At 66.2% G+C, this 10395-nt stretch overlaps 2 protein-coding genes across 2 annotated transcripts in view; one reads left to right on the top strand and one right to left on the bottom strand.

The window, feature by feature from the left end:
- The window catches only part of MORC2 (MORC family CW-type zinc finger 2), a 77085-nt gene extending 76038 nt beyond the window's left edge, over nt 1–1047 (bottom strand). Inside the window, exons 1-2 of the mRNA XM_019473703.1 lie at nt 947–1047; nt 606–770 (exon numbers count right to left, since the gene is read on the bottom strand). Of these exons, the coding sequence (XP_019329248.1) occupies nt 606–770; nt 947–1047 (266 nt within the window). The remainder of the gene's footprint in view (nt 1–605; nt 771–946) is intronic.
- A 3517-nt stretch (nt 1048–4564) lies between these two features.
- Nucleotides 4565–10395, top strand: part of SMTN (smoothelin) — an 18868-nt gene continuing 13037 nt past the window's right edge. The window contains exons 1-9 of the mRNA XM_019473702.1: nt 4565–4570; nt 5022–5182; nt 5430–5523; nt 5616–5694; nt 5790–6127; nt 7961–8063; nt 8268–8530; nt 8681–8744; nt 10079–10235. Of these exons, the coding sequence (XP_019329247.1) occupies nt 4565–4570; nt 5022–5182; nt 5430–5523; nt 5616–5694; nt 5790–6127; nt 7961–8063; nt 8268–8530; nt 8681–8744; nt 10079–10235 (1265 nt within the window). The remainder of the gene's footprint in view (nt 4571–5021; nt 5183–5429; nt 5524–5615; nt 5695–5789; nt 6128–7960; nt 8064–8267; nt 8531–8680; nt 8745–10078; nt 10236–10395) is intronic.

The raw sequence follows: 10395 nt of genomic DNA, 5'->3' as shown, positions 1-10395 counted from the left end.
GGCAAGCAGCTGCTGCCAGTGCTTGGGGGGTCCCGGGCAGCAGCACCTGGAGGGGCCCGAGCTGGCCTGGCTCGGAGCTCTGGGCAAGGGTGAACTCTAGCACAAGCCCCCATCCTGCCCCAGTGACTCCAGAGACTCCGGCCCTGCTGCTTTGGCCACACTTGGCCCTTTGCTTGCACCCGCACTCAGGCTGTAACGTCTGTCCGTTGGCTCCATCTCCTTGGCCAGCGGCTCCCGCCTGAGACGTTTCCTGCTGCCTGCTCAGTTACCTGCTCACCGCTTTCCCAGTGCCGGCTGCCATCTGGCCCGGGTCTCTGCTCCTGCGCTGCCCGGGTCTGTCTTGGTGCCAGGGGCTGCTCCCCAGGCTCCATGCCCGCATGGCTGGGCATCCCCTCCTGCACGGCAGCTGCTGGAGCAACGTCCGAGTCGCTTCCCTGCTCCATTTGTTCCCTCGGGAGAAAGAGCTGGAGCCGAGCCCTGGCCTTGCGGCTGCCGGGGCCAGGTGGGCTTGTGGGGGATGAGCGCCTGTGTGTCCCAAAGGTGACTCTGGGTGCTGGGCTCTGACCTGTTCAGCCAGGGCTGTTGTGCCATGAAGCCCTACAAACTGTTGCCCGGCTTCGGGCAGCCCTGCCACCTTCCCTCCAGCCCTGGGGTACCACAGGCTCAGGGCTGGGGGTTTGCTGGGTGCCCCGGGGGCTGAGCGCGGGGTGGCCCCGGCCGGCGCTTGGGAATGGTTACAGCAGGAAGCTGAGTCAGTCGGGAAGGCACGTCTGCGGGAACAGGAAAGAGTCAGGGTGCCGTGGCACAGGCGGGAAGTGGGAGCTGCGCCGTGCCATGGGCAGAGGGTTGGCCTGGCGGCTGTGCTGCCCTGCCAGAGCCTCCTGGCATGCCATCCTCAGCCTGCTCTGGGTGACAATGCGCATTGTTTGTGGGCTGAGGAGCCCACCGCTCTCCATGGGTGACATCGGGGCCAACGGGGGGGTCTGGAGGTGTGGGGATGGGTGGTCTGGGATTCTCCCTGTCCTGCCAGTGCTCTGGCTCTGCCATGTCCCGTCTGAGGTCTCTGGGCTGAGATGGAGCCGCAGGAGCAGTGATGGGGTGGGTGTTGGGTCTGTGGTGCGGCTGGGTCTCCAGCCAGCCTGAGGAGGTGGATCTTACCCACACAGCAAGTGCCGCTTCTCCCCGGGGCTTGGACTTCGACCCGCTGGGGCTTTGCATCCCCAGAGCACCCTGCTTGCGGCTCGGGTCTCCCCGTGCCTGTGCGGCGTGGGCTGGGGAAAGCCTGCTCCGAGCTGACGTGAGACAGGGAAGGAATTATTTTTCTTTCTGGTTAGGTTTTGGCTCTGCTCAGCTGGAAGAGGATTAGCCCATATAAGGGAAAACTGCCTCTCCCACTGCTTCCTCCCTGCTCCTCTGCTCTCCCTAGCCTTCGGCTCTGGGCTGCTTCTCCTCCTCCTTTCTCCCAGCAAGTGAGACCTCGGCAGCAGCGTGTGATGTCCCTGGGGGTCCTGGAAGAAGGAGGCTGGGGGACGTGAGCAGGTCCCTGCAGCCCTCTCATCAGGACCGTTGCTGTGCTGGGGGCTGCCAGGGAGCATCTGCCCCCCATCTCCCTCCCGTAGGCATCACTGCGGTTCACTCCCCAGCTGCCTGCTGGTATCCCAGTCCCAGAGAGGCCAGTTGGGATGAGCCTGTGGTGCAGCATGAAGGTGACCAAGGGCTTGGAGGAGCCCGGGGAGGGAGCTGCGGGGAATGGTGTGGGTGCTGCTGCAGGGTGGCCCTTAGCTGGGTGTCTGGAAGCAGGGGGTTATTTGAGCGCTCGGGGCTGTGCTGAGCTCCAGGCTGTGGTCTGCTGGCCCTGGGCTGGGGAATGCTCCCCTCTCCTGGCCCCTCCAGATTTCAGCCTGATTAATTAGACAGGCAGAATGCAAATCCCCTTGCAGGCAGAGGCAGGGCAGGCTTGAGCTAGGAAAGTCACAGCCATGAGGTCCCCTTCTTCTTACACCCAGTGGCCTTTGGGAAGGGCTTCAATGGCCCCAAGGAGCGTTGCATCCCTGCCATGTTCCCATCACCCAGCTGTCCTTCCTGCTTTCCTCTGGGAGGCAGCCACACTCTCTGTGGCTCCTTCCAAAGGTGACAGTGAAGCTTGGGGCTGCAGGAGGTGCTTGGTGTGCCTGGCTCCTGTCCCCAGAGCAGTTTCCCTGTGGCCGGGCTCCAGCCTCCCAAGTGCTCTGTGCTCAGCTGCTCTGGGGAGCCGGATGGATGCAGGGCTAATTACGGCCCTCCCGGAGGAGCCGCCAGCCATGCTGGGGCTCTGAACACCACAGTACTCAGGCATCATCAGGAAAGTAGCCCACGGGTGCCTTGCCAGCACCCTTTTCACAAAGCCACTTTGTGTGTGTGCCGAGGCGGGCGTTTGCTCATAACCATTAATTTGCTGCTGGCTGGGCAGGGCCGGTGGGGCCCTGGCATGTGCTGATCCCTGGGCCTGCCCGTGCAGGCAGGGTTGGGCCCCTCGGCCCCTTCCCACCCCCTGGCTCCAGCTGTGGTTTCCAGCACGCTCCCCCTCGCCGCTGGCCACGGAGCCTCCAAAGCCACTCATTTGCCTCATCCCGGCTCCCTGCTGACGTGGGCTTGGGACGAGGCTCTTTCTGCTGCCCTGCTGCCATTTCTCCTACGGGGAGAAGCCTTCCAGGGCCCGGGTGCAGGTCAGGTCCCAGATGGAGCCTCCCGGGCAGGGCAGACCCTGGAGCTGGCGGGCGGGTGTCCCCTGCTCCAGTGCGCGTGGGGCTGTCGTGTCCCCCCCCCTTCCCAGCACTCCCCGCTCCTGCAGCTGCTGCCCCCCCCATCGCCCTGACCTGGCTGCCGGGGCCAAGCAACGCACCACCAGCAGCTTACTTAGGGAAGAGCTGGAGCCTCAGCCTCCCAGCGTGTGGCAGAAGAGTGTTTTTCTGTCCTCAAGGCCTTTGCATAGCTGCGGGGAGAGCTGTGCTTGCAACGGGGCCTCCGCCTCCAGCCCCTTGTTTTGGGCTGGACCAGGCTCCATCGCTCCCCCAGCCCCTTGCTGCCACCCCACGCGCAGCAGAGCTGGGCTTCCTGGCCGGCCAGGGTGGCTGCTGGCTCTGCTGGAGCGGCAGAGGGAAAGTCCCTGTCCCGGTGCCTTTGTCCTGGCAGTCAGCGTCCCCAGGGTGCAGGCAGCCGCCCGGGGCAGGCAGGCCTAGCGCAGACGGGAAATGGGAGGCCCCTGTGGACGGAGGGGCTGGTTTCCTCCCCAACATCCCCCTGCCCTGGCAGCGCAGCAGTTCCTGCTCTTCCCAGCTGCTTCCCTGCCCTTGCGCCAGCGGAGGTGCCAGCTCTGGATAAGAGCCCAGAGGGGCTGCAGGCCCCAGCTCCGACCAGGAGGCAGATGTTCACGCTGCTGTGGGGTGCAATAAGCAGCTGCAGCGTGCTGGGAGGGATGACACTGCCAGCCAGTGTGGTGGGGGCTGCCAGGGTGGGAGGGAGCACCCTGGCTTCGAGTGGCTGCCCCCGAGGTTGCGTGCATTTTCAGCGCCGGGCTGGCCAAGGTGAGCTGCCCTGGGGGTCGGCAGTCCTGGCTGCCGAGCATCCTGCCAGGGTCTTCCCAGCTGGGGAAGGATGCTGCTCCCAGCTGGGCCTTGAGGCTGGCAGGGGCTGGGGGACCACAATTATGGCTGCCACTGGGGCAGCACGTGGCAGCTCTGTGCCTGCTGGCTTCACTGGGATGGAAATATTCCCCCCTGGTCCCCAAACCCCGAGCAGGGAGGGCGATGGCTTTGCTGGTGGGTCTGTGCAGACGTTTCTGTGTGTGGGCGATGGTTTGGGGCCCTCGGCACTGCTCAGTCTGGATCCAGCTGAGGGACCAGCCCTGCATTCCCACTGCATCGGAACCTGAAGAGCCCCGATACATGGCCTGGCAGTGGCCCATGGGACTGGAAGGGAGGGGACTGATGCTCTTGTCCCGTGGCACAGCCATGGCTGCTCCCAGCATGCCGGGGCTTGATGCTGACAGCAGCTGCTGTGGGTCACGGGGTTTATTTTTAACAAGTTCCATGGGAAATTGCCTCCTGGGTTCCCAGCGCCGGGTCGATCCCGATGTCCCACAGCAGGACAGTGGGGCTGTGCCTGCCCTGGCTGGCCTTTCCCCACGGATCCGGCTGCCTTCTGGCCCCCTTCAGCATGGGGGGGGCCTGTGCATGGCCCCCTCGAAGCACTTGGGCCAGTGCCAGGGATGGGGCTGTGGACCTGATCTGGAAGAGGGGAAGCAGCTCTGGGTGCCCATGCCAGGTCCTGGTGGGTGGCCTTGGGTGGGCTGAGGAGCACCCATGAGATGTTCATGGGGGGTTGTGCGGGAGGGTCGTGGCCGTGCTGCCCACATACAGAGGGTTGGACTTTGATTTAGGACAGATCCTGCTCATGGATTTGGCTCCGAGAGCCGCCCACCATCCCCTAGTGCTGGGTAAGGGTGGGGAGGGCTGCAGGGGGGTCAGGGGGGGATCCTTCCTCAGTGGGGTGCTGGGACCTTCCCAATTAACACCTCCTGGGGGCCATGGGGGTGAGAGGGGAACCAGATCCTCTGCTGTCGTGTTGTGTCCCCTCCCCCGCTGCTGGAGGGGCTGGCGTGGGCAGGAGGGCTTGTCCCTGTGCTGGTGGCATGTGGGGGCAGGGCTGCAGGGAACTGAGCCTTGGTGGCTGCACGGACCACCGATGGGCATTTGTGCCACATGCCCCTGTCTCCTTGCCCCTCACATGCCTGGAGGTCTCGGTGCCACCGTGGCAGCCCCTCCTCGCCGTGGCTGGTCCCAGCATCCTGCCCCCGGGGGGGCTGTGCTCACTCCCCGCGGGGCCAGGCAGTGCCAGGCAGTGTGCGCCATGCACGTGGGCCCCACCAGACAGACAGCCCCATTGTATGGCATGTGGGCAGCCCGGTGGAGGGCAGCACTGGCCCCAAGCCAGGGGGCCGCAGCGGTTGGAGCTGGTGCTGAGCCCTGCCCTGTCACACCCAGCTGGAGGCAACGCTGGACCTGGCGGAGCGGCGCCGCATCCGCTCGGCCATCAGGGAGCTGCAGCGGCAGGAGCTGGAGCGGGACGAGGAGGCGCTGGCATCCAAGCGCTTCCGCCCGGAGCGCAGCAGCCACCGGCAGGACGACAAGGAGAACTGGCCGCGGTGAGTCTGGCGTGGGGCCGGAGTCCCACTCACCCTCTGCCTCTGCCCCAGGGGACGGTGGCTTCGATGTCTGGCCCCACTGTGGCTTGGACAGATTTGGGTGGGCGCAAGGGTGGGAGCAGCCTGGTGCTGAGCGGCTTGGCACATGGCGGGGGCCCATTGCCTGAATTTGCTGGCTGCCCACGAGGGGACTTTGCTCCCGAGCACCCACGGCAGCTCCCGGCCGGCCGCTCTCGCCCCTGTGCAGGTCCCGGTGCCTGGAGGAGGAGCAGCAGATGGCTCTGGCCGCCTTGTCCCGGCAGCTTGAAACCATCACTGACGTAGAGGAGCTGACAAAACTGGTGAGCAACCGTGTGCCAGGGCTGACCGTGTGCCAGGGCTGACCGTGTGCCGAGGTGACCCTCCCTCTCTCCCGGGTCTTTCCCTCTTGCAGCTGCGGGCGGCGGGTGAGTATGAGGAGCGCAAGCTGATCCGAGCTGCCATCCGCAAGCTGCGGGCTGAGGAGATAGAAGGTGAGGCACTGTCCCCGTGTCTCCGGGGGGGGCTAACCCAGAGAGCCTGGGACGTGGGCAGCTCCTTCCTAAACACCACCTTTGCTCCCATCCAGCCGCAACCCTGGCTGGGAACGCACAGAGCAGCTGGAGGGACAGCAGCAAGCCCCCCGCTGTGCCTGGGGATGCGAAAAGCAGCCGGCGGGATGATGCTGAAACGCCAGCCCTGGCTAGGAGCAGGAAGAGCAGCCAGAGGGGTGATACTGAGCTGTCAGCCCTGGCTGGGAGTGGGGAGAGCTGTGGTGAGGACAGCGCCGAGCCCCTGGCCACTGCCAGGAGTGGGGAGAGCAGCCAGCAGGATGATGCAGAGCAGCCGGCACTGGCTGGGCGGGAGGAGAGCGGCTGCGGGGGGGCTGCAGAGCGGCCCCCTACCCAGGAGCCCGAAGGCTCAGCGGTGAGTGCGCAGGGTGCTGCTGGGGAGACAGGAGCACTGAAGACCTCCTCACTCTTCCCTTGGGCTCCTGTGCCAGCCTGCCTGGGGCACAAACCCCCGGGCACACCGGGCTCGCCCACCCAAGGGGACCAGGGCAGATGGAGCTGGGGTCTCTGGAGACATGGGGGATGCGGCTGGGCTGTGCCAGTGTGGTCCCAGCAGTGGTGAGCTGGGGCTGGAGGCTCAGGCCGGGGTGCCCCATGGCTTCTCCCTGAGGATGCAGCCTAGGTGTGAGTGCTGCGGGCGAGGGGTCTGTGGGGCCCCTCAGTGCGCTTGGTGCACCCCTCCCTGCTGCAGCTCTGCAGGGAGGGTGCCCTTTGGAGGCGATGGCCGCTCATCCTGCCTGCGGCAGCTGCCTGCATCAGTCTCCTTGCACAGGCAGAAACCTTGATCCCCTCGTCCCCCTCCCCATGCTGCTCATTCCTGCTGGCCCTCGAGGGGCCGGGGCTCACTCTGGAGCGGGGCTGGTGCCCACTAGCCATGGTGGGGACTGTCTGGCTGGGGGAAAGATGAGCTGGTGGGCAGGGCTGGAAGGAACAGGCGCAAGCCTGGGTTTCCTGCCCGGCGGCAGTGACCCCACAGGGGACTATGGCTCTCGTGGCGGTAGGAGGTCCCTGCAGAGACACCATGTGGAGATGCCCTTTGCCAGAGAGGGTGGGGAAGGGACAAGGGGTGGTTATAACCACAGCTGAGCGGGAAGGCTTGGATCACCGTATCTGCCTCTGTTCAGCCCAGCCCAGCTTCCCCCTCTGCCTGCCCCGGGGCTGTGGCAAGAGGCTGGGGGGGGACGACACATGGCCCTGTGCCACCTTTCAGCATGTCTGCCTTCCCCATCCGGATGTGCTGGCATGCTGCCCCCGGTCCTGGCCATGCTGGGACATCTCCCAAGCAGCCAGCAGGGCTGCCCCACTCTGTCTGGCTGATTACTCCAAACCTCAGGCCATTTCCCTCAAACGGCAGCTGCAGCAGTGCCTGGGTTTGGGTCCTGGTTCCCCTGTGCCCCCTCGGGGTACGGGCCCCTCTCCACCTCCCCCTGCCTTTGAGTCATGTCAGCACCAGCCCGCGGTGCTCCTAGAGGCGTTGGCACAGCCAGGACTGGCACCCTGTGCCCTGGCTGGTGACACCAGGACACCCTGACCCTGCTCAAGCGTGTGTCAGGGACACACCTGTCACCTGCGTGTCCTTGCCACTTCCATGTGAGCGTGTGGTCCTGCGCCCAGAGCATCCCATTGTTTGCCAAGCAGAGCTGCTGGTGCTGTGGGCAGGGACAGGGTGATGCAAAACTGAGTGCTCCCTGCCTCACGGAGCCCTGAGGTGCCTGGGCTGAGGGGCAAGAGGGGACAGGGGCACTGAGCAGGGTCTGTCCTCTCCTCCCACCTCCTGGCATCCATGTTGGACAAGGCTGGTGTACTCGTGGCAGAGGCCACAGGGGGACCCAAGAGCCAGGTCACTGCTCTGTGCCCTGGTGCTTATCAGCACCATACAGAGGAGTGCCAGGAGCCCCAGGAGTACACAGGGTTTGGGCCCCCCCTTCAGTAGACACGGTGTCCCCCTCCCTGCCTGGTGGAGGCAGTGAGGTGTGGGAACACTTGTCCCCCTGCCAGCCTCCTGCAGTGACCCCTGTGCAGGGGGTGGCTTGTCCATCCCCAGCAGCGTATAGGCAGGGACCTGGGTGGCATGGGAAGAGGCCACAGCCTGCAGCATGTCCCTGGCCGAGTGGCAGGGATGGGACAGGGTGACCCAGTCAGAGACCGGAGCAGGGATGGCCCCGCTCTCACCCCCTGCTCTCCCCAGGCCCACGAGCAAGATGACGCAGTGGAGCAGGAGCACGTCCCAGCTGGGATGCAGGAGCTATGCAGCCAGCAGACGGGAGAACGCCAGAAACCCAGCACCCAGGGTGAGTCCCCACGAATGGTGGTGGCAAAGCCCTGCCTGGGTGCGTGCCCGGGGCCGGAGCAGCACCAGGGCCAGCTGCAGGCAGGGGCGGGAGGATGGAGAGGGCAGCACGGCATCTCCCAAAGGTGTGGACAGGGGAGCCGGGCACCTGGTGGGGCCGTGGGAGCAGGCTTCCCCCATGCGGAGCCTCTTCTCTCTCCTGCAGCCGTGGTCTCGGGGACCCTCGTGCTCCTGGAGTTGCAGCCGGCCCCGGAGCCCAGTCCGGAGCCCAAAGATGGTGGCGAGGAGCCGGAGCGAGACCAGCCGTGTTCCCTGGGCACTGCCCAGCCCAAGGGGCAGCACGAGGCAGCCTGGAAGGAAGGGAGCCCGGGCAGCCCTGCCACCGCCCAGGAGCCCGGTGAGGGGCAAAGCCAACGGGTGGAGCAGCCTCCCCTGGGCCAGCCCAGTGCTGGCAGCCGGGGCAGCCAGGTACAGAACTGGCGGCATGGGCTGGGGCTGCCACTGCTCTCTTCGCCAGTGGCTGGTGGTCCTGTGGATGAAAGCAGCTTGATGGCTTGGGGGGGTGGTGGTGCGTGTGGCCCCCCCAGCTGACTGCTTTGCCCCTTTCCCTCCCTGCAGCTTGGTGTCGGGGTGCGTGGCAAGGTGCCAGGGCCGGCTGGGAGGCGCAGGGAGCCACCAGCGGGTAAGTGCAGTCCCATGGGGAGGGAGCGCTGGGGCCGTTGCTCCCCCCCCGCAGCTGGGCATTGCTGCCCCAGGGGGCCCTCACTGCCCCCCTGCCCTGCGGCACACGCATCCCGGCAGCATAGGGAAGAGCATCAGCCCTGGGGATGTGACTTAAGCCCGCGTGGGCTGGGGCAGGAATGTGAGGGCAGGACATGGCCAGGCCAAGGGCCATCCCCAGCCGGTGGCCATTTGCCGCCCGGCTGTGCGGTGGCGGTGCCTGCTCCAGCTGGGTGCTGGGAGAGCAGGGTGCCAGGCAGGCTGTTTACCAGTCCCCCAGCTCCAGGCCAGGCGGCAGCAGGGCCATGAAAGGGAATCGGTGCCGGCAGCAAACCCCGGCCTTTTGCATTCTTTGTCCCAATAAGGCCGGGAGCCATGTGCTGGCTGGCCCCGACCCCCCCTCCGGGGCCATGCTCGCTGGCCCGGCCAGGGCCCAGCACCCTCCAGGTCCTCCCCGCAGCCTTGAGGGATCACAGTGGCCAGCAGCTGTTGTCTTCCTACTGCTGGGAAAACTGTCCCTGCGGCTGTGCCAGGAGGAAACAGAGGCGGGAGGGAACAGAAAGCAGCGCTCTGCCCCCAGGGTCAGGGTTCCCACTCGGAGCCGCCCTTGCAGGAGGAGGTCCCCTCCCTCCAAGAAGCCCCAGGGGGCTGCTGGCTCCTGGTAAGGCAGAAACCCTGAGGAGATGCTGGGGGGTGGTAGGCTGCAGTGTGGCACAGCCCTGGGGCAGAGGGAAGCATGCAGGACCCAACCCCCCTCGCCTCACCTGGGGGCTCAAACCTGGGTGCTGGGGAAAGGCTGAGCCCCCACGCTAGGGCATCAGTGACTCCGGCCCCAGGCCAGAGCACTGCCTGTTCTGTGCCTGCCTGCACCCTGGGTGCTCCCTGGTGTGGGGGCTGAGCCACTGAGCCCCCTCGCCCTCCTCTCCAGAGGCGATGCTGGGCTGGCCCTGCTATGCCTGCGCCTGGCGGGTGTAGGGGTGATCCCAATCTCTTGGCAAAGACCCCAGGTACCACTCACTGCCCTGCCAGGGTGTGGGTACCTCAGTCTCTGCCTTGTCCTCCTCTGCAGCGTGATTTGGCACTGCAGGGCAGAGCCAGCTGCCCAGGGTGCCTGGCAGCCTGCGAGTGCTGCCCGATTTTGACACTACGCTCAGGGGAGTGTGGGGTGACAGGGAGGGGAACCCCAGGGTGCTGTGCTTGGAGAGGGGGGCAGGGATGGCAACAGCACCCTGTGACACACTCGCTCTCTGCTCCCCTTGTTCTGTTCCTTGCATATCTGGCCTGTCCCTTCCCAAGTGGCAGTGCCCACCCAGGACGTAGCGGGGACCCCGGCTCGCCTGAACACTCACCGGTGGGAGCAAGCGTCCTCCTCCCCGCGCCCGGCTGGCCGCACGGGTAAGGTCCCAGCGGCGGCTGCCTCCGCACTCTGCTTCCCAGTGGCAGGAGGTCCCCGGTGGAGCCTGGGCAGGCGCAGAGCTCTGCAGTGGCAGGATGCTGCAGGATGCTGCTGGCTGAGGGGGGCTGGCTGCTGGCTGCCCACCTGCTTTCTTGCCCCCTGCCCAGCATCCGTCCCTCCCCACCCACGTGCACGGCCAGCCAGGTCCCCACAGAAG

Source organism: Aptenodytes forsteri, unplaced genomic scaffold (assembly GCF_000699145.1).
Source record: "Aptenodytes forsteri isolate BGI_AS27 unplaced genomic scaffold, ASM69914v1 Scaffold392, whole genome shotgun sequence".
Lineage (NCBI taxonomy): Eukaryota > Metazoa > Chordata > Aves > Sphenisciformes > Spheniscidae > Aptenodytes > Aptenodytes forsteri.
Note: the sequence above shows the minus strand (reverse complement) of the source record. Positions and strands in the feature narration are given on the sequence as shown.